The 4,317-nt window shown below is 41.1% G+C and overlaps 1 protein-coding gene across 1 annotated transcript; it reads left to right on the top strand.

Moving 5' to 3' along the window:
- Positions 1–1,039: 1,039 nt before the first annotated feature.
- On the top strand, positions 1,040–3,146 carry LOC124647503 (endonuclease 2-like). Its single transcript, XM_047187438.1, has 9 exons — positions 1,040–1,156; positions 1,244–1,418; positions 1,507–1,620; positions 1,732–1,787; positions 1,904–1,987; positions 2,073–2,165; positions 2,304–2,371; positions 2,730–2,803; positions 2,930–3,146. Exons 1-9 carry the CDS (start codon positions 1,040–1,042, stop codon positions 3,034–3,036), a joined length of 888 nt encoding a protein of 295 aa, XP_047043394.1. The 3' UTR covers positions 3,037–3,146.
- Positions 3,147–4,317: the final 1,171 nt, after the last annotated feature.

Genomic DNA, 4,317 nt, shown 5'->3' with positions numbered 1-4,317 from the left:
TGCGACGCTCTTTGAGTATTGTATATCTATCAAAAAACACATACTCTCTCCGTTCACAAATAAGTGTTTATACGGATTTTTCAAGATAAATATAATTATGAAGTGGAGTGAAAAAATACATTGGGAAGATGCATCTCTTCTCTTTAATACTTTCAGCTCCAATGAGCTAAGTGCATGCAGAAAATAAGGAAAACATGTGCTTAATGTTATTGGGTTTGATTTTCGTGCGATAGGAGAGAAGAAATTTTAGCTACTTTAAAGTGCATTAAAAAGATATGAGTTCATTCTTTTAAAGACAAAGTTTGGAGATTAGATGTGCACTTATTTAAGGACGAATGGAGTGTATCAGAAACCTATATACGTGTTATCCCATATTGCGAGCACTTTTGAAGCTACTTCCCAGACGAAAGTGGTGCCTTTAGAGGACATGGCACCACCGTATCGCCTTCCAGGTGGCACGATGGTCATCTGATGCCCTGCTTGTGACACCAATTGAAATATAAAGATGCATGTTAAGTCAAACGTTACTTTTGGTCGATTTTTTTTAAGTTATATATTTTTATTCTTAAAAAAAATATTTGGTCTATTCAAATTGGCAACTAATTATGACCCCATAATCTCCCATGAAGAGATTCTCTGAATAAAATGTAGTATGACTCTGGAAAGATCAAAAACAGAAAATCATAATCTTGACATGAATGAGCAGCAGGACCAGCGTGCAGTGCAGCTCACGAACTTTAATACACCGATACGAGACAAACCGGACCGGGTGTCGCGTCGGTATGAACATGCTCTGCGTGCATTCTTTCCGGCGTGGTGTGAACGTCTGTCTCCAAAGGAGGAAAAACATGGTGGCGTACGTACGACGTACATGGCCACTATTATTAATTCTCAAGATATTGCACACTTTACGGCGTACGCTGTCGCTCCAGAGATTCCTCCTTTCCTTAAACGCGGCATCGCCGTTTCCAATTTTCCTGCATAAAAGCGCAGCAGAGATCATCGCCATTCTCTCAGTCTCCATCTGCAGAACAACACGATGGAGCAACGCACGGAGGTGATCCTGCTCCTCCTCGCCGTCGTCGTCGCCGCGCTCCCGGCGCCGTCGCACGGCTGGGGCGTCGACGGCCACCTCATCATCTGCCAGATCGCGCAGGTACGCACGCATTCCTCCGTCGTTTCTTTCTGAATCTTGTCGAGGAAGATGCGACTGAGCGGCTGATGATGATGTGCGTGCGTGCAGGGCCGGCTGAGCGACGCGGCGACGAAGGCCGTGAACGACCTGCTGCCGTCGGACGCCAGCGGCAACCTGAGCAGCCTGTGCTCCTGGGCCGACAAAGTCCGGTTCAGGTACCACTGGTCCGCGCCGCTGCACTTCATCGACACCCCCGACAACCTCTGCACCTACAACTACGACAGTAAGCCACGCTCTGCACTTGCACTCAAACTAGATCTCTGCGTAGCGAGTGAAATGGCCACGGTTTCTCACGGGGGTTTTGGGTTCAGGGGACTGCAAGGATGAGGAGGGCGTGAAAGACCGCTGTGTCGCCGGCGCCATCAACAACTACACCTCCCAGCTCCTCACCTACGCACCATCATCATCTTCTTCTTCCCGTCAATGTAATGTTCAGTTCGATCCTAGTACTAGTTCAGCACAATTTATCGTTGTTTGCACAGTTAGCCAGTGACTTTAGTCTTTACTGATGATAAAATCGTCCTCGAATACTGAAGATAACCTGACGGAGGCACTTCTGTTCCTCTCGCACTTCATAGGAGACGTCCACCAGGTACGTCACGATCGATTTGTTTCAAGAACTGTCAATTTTGCATGTGTTTCTGTTCCAGTTTGCAAGTTTAGCTGTTGTCTGATATTTGTTTACGTACTGGAAATTCGAAATTGCAGCCACTGCACGTCGGATTCAGCTCTGACAGAGGAGGCAACACCATCGACGTCCACTGGTACAGGAGGAAGACCGTGCTGCACCATGTAATCCTACTTCAGAGTTCAGACTGATAAAATGCATGTCAGTGCTGAAACCTTTTACTTTCTGACCATTGTTATGCGTCGTCAGGTCTGGGACGTGAATATCATCGAGACGGCAGAAAAGGACTACTATGATCAAGGAACGGACGAATTCGTCGACGCTCTGAACAAGAACATAACGGTGGTAATTGAAAAATTGTTTTGACGATTTGTTTCTTATTATGATTTATATATAGCTGATTCACCGGCCTCATCACGTGGATCTGCTCTTCAATATTTTTGACACGGTAACTGACAGACACTGACTAATTCCTCGCAGGGAGAGTGGTCAGGGAAAGTGCGGGGGTGGGAAGAGTGCAGCAAGAACCTGACGGCGTGTCCTGATATGTATGTTCTACACACTCTTTCTCACACAAAAAAACTAACTAAAAATGCTCAGCATTGATTCGATTCAATTGGTATCCAGAAATATTTTCTGTATAATTACCAACTGTCTGTAAATATTTCCTTCTGTTACAAATTATTACTTCCATCTCACAAACAAACTAACAAACAAAAATGATCAGTATTATTGGATCTAAATCGTATCCAGAAATATTTTACTCCTATGTAAGATTAGAGGCAATCAATAAATATTTCATCATAAGCACCTCAAAATAAAATAATAATATTTGATCATGTTATTACAAATTATTATTGTATTATATCTCAATTAATGATTTGACCAATCACTTCCCACCGCAAGATATGCGTCTGAGGGCATCACTGCAGCATGTGACTGGGCATACAAGAATGTGACGGAAGATTCAACTCTATCAGGTATATATCAATCACGATATATTTATATAATTTATTAGTCTCATCTATGTACTATATAATTAGGATTTTAATGTATAAAATTTATTACTTAATTAACTAAATTAATTTCATTATTTGTTGCTGCAGATGACTATTTTGATAGCAGGCTGCCAGTTGTCAACTTGAGGCTGGCCCAAGGCGGCGTCCGATTAGCCGCTACACTCAATAGAATATTTGGGCACAAGGCCAAGTGATCTTTTTTTAAGGTTGCCTAGTGATTCTTTGTACTTGGCACATTATATGCGGGGTGATTTTGTATTCTTCATTTTTCATGGTAATAAAGTTGAATGCATCCCTTTCTATATGTCGATTTACCCAATAAGCCGTTGCACAACAAATTACTTTTTTCGTAATAAAGATGCTGCATGCAATCTTATAAAGGAGGGTAAAATGTTAGCGTTACATGCCAGGTCATATTATGCTTCTGACTGGCACTAAGTTACCATCCGCATGAACCTAAAAACTTGTCGGAATCGGAGGAAGATCTTAAATGCGGGAAAAATTAACATTGTGTAATAACCAGTGGACAAAATGAGACTAGAAAATTTTACCATGTAACAGGTCTCACAAATATACATCTAGTGAGTAACACTATATTTGTTGTGGCTAATGTATCTCTTAAGCTTACTTTGTAAGAGTTAACAGTAGTCCCCATCCCATACCATCATTCTTATGTCAAATTTGAATGTTCAAGTATGGTTCTCAGGTTACACAGGCATGAATGGGGCTGGTGCCTAATAATCCATATGTTACTATGTTTGTTTTTGACATTTTCATTGTGTTGTTAATATTATGCAGCGGCAAGCTGGTGAAGATGTTTTTCTTCGAATCTAGAGCTTTGAACAAGCAAAATAAGAGATTTGCGTTCTTAAGCATGTGTCTTGAACATTCTTTCAATTCACGCCGAGTAACTTTCTTCGTTCTAATTCTCATACTTTAGGGATCAGCTACAGTGCGCTGCTATAGTAGATAGTTCTTATATTTTTTGTTCGACATGTTAATACAAATCTAGCTTCAGTGTGTCACATGTTTCAGATTGATCTGAACCACTGCTTTCAAATCCAATGGTTGGTATAAGCATGGTAGACAACCTGATGTGCTGAAGGAACGTTAGAGCCGTTTCGCAGCCTTGGTGGCTATCAAAATGTGCGAGGCGAGGATACATCTATAATATTTGTAGTTGATTGGATATGTCATGTGGCTTGGAGATAAAGCAACTATTTTGACTCCGAGACAACATTTTATTATGATTGGTCTATTCATGACAGGTGATGGCATGTATGATGTATGCTAATTTTTCCCTAGATTCAGATGCAATTTAGAATTGGGAATGATGAGATACAACCAAGAAGGCCACTAGTATGAACATGACATAAATTTCCAAAAAAAAGCATATCATGGTACAAGAATGTTCATTTAGATATCCCTAGGAAGGTTAATAGTGGTTCATCATTGTTTCTTTATATTAATTATTT

The sequence above is a fragment of the Lolium rigidum genome, chromosome 4 (genome assembly GCF_022539505.1).
Source record: "Lolium rigidum isolate FL_2022 chromosome 4, APGP_CSIRO_Lrig_0.1, whole genome shotgun sequence".
Lineage (NCBI taxonomy): Eukaryota > Viridiplantae > Streptophyta > Magnoliopsida > Poales > Poaceae > Lolium > Lolium rigidum.
The sequence above is the reverse complement of the archived record's forward strand: the minus strand, read 5'-3'. Positions and strand labels throughout refer to the sequence as shown.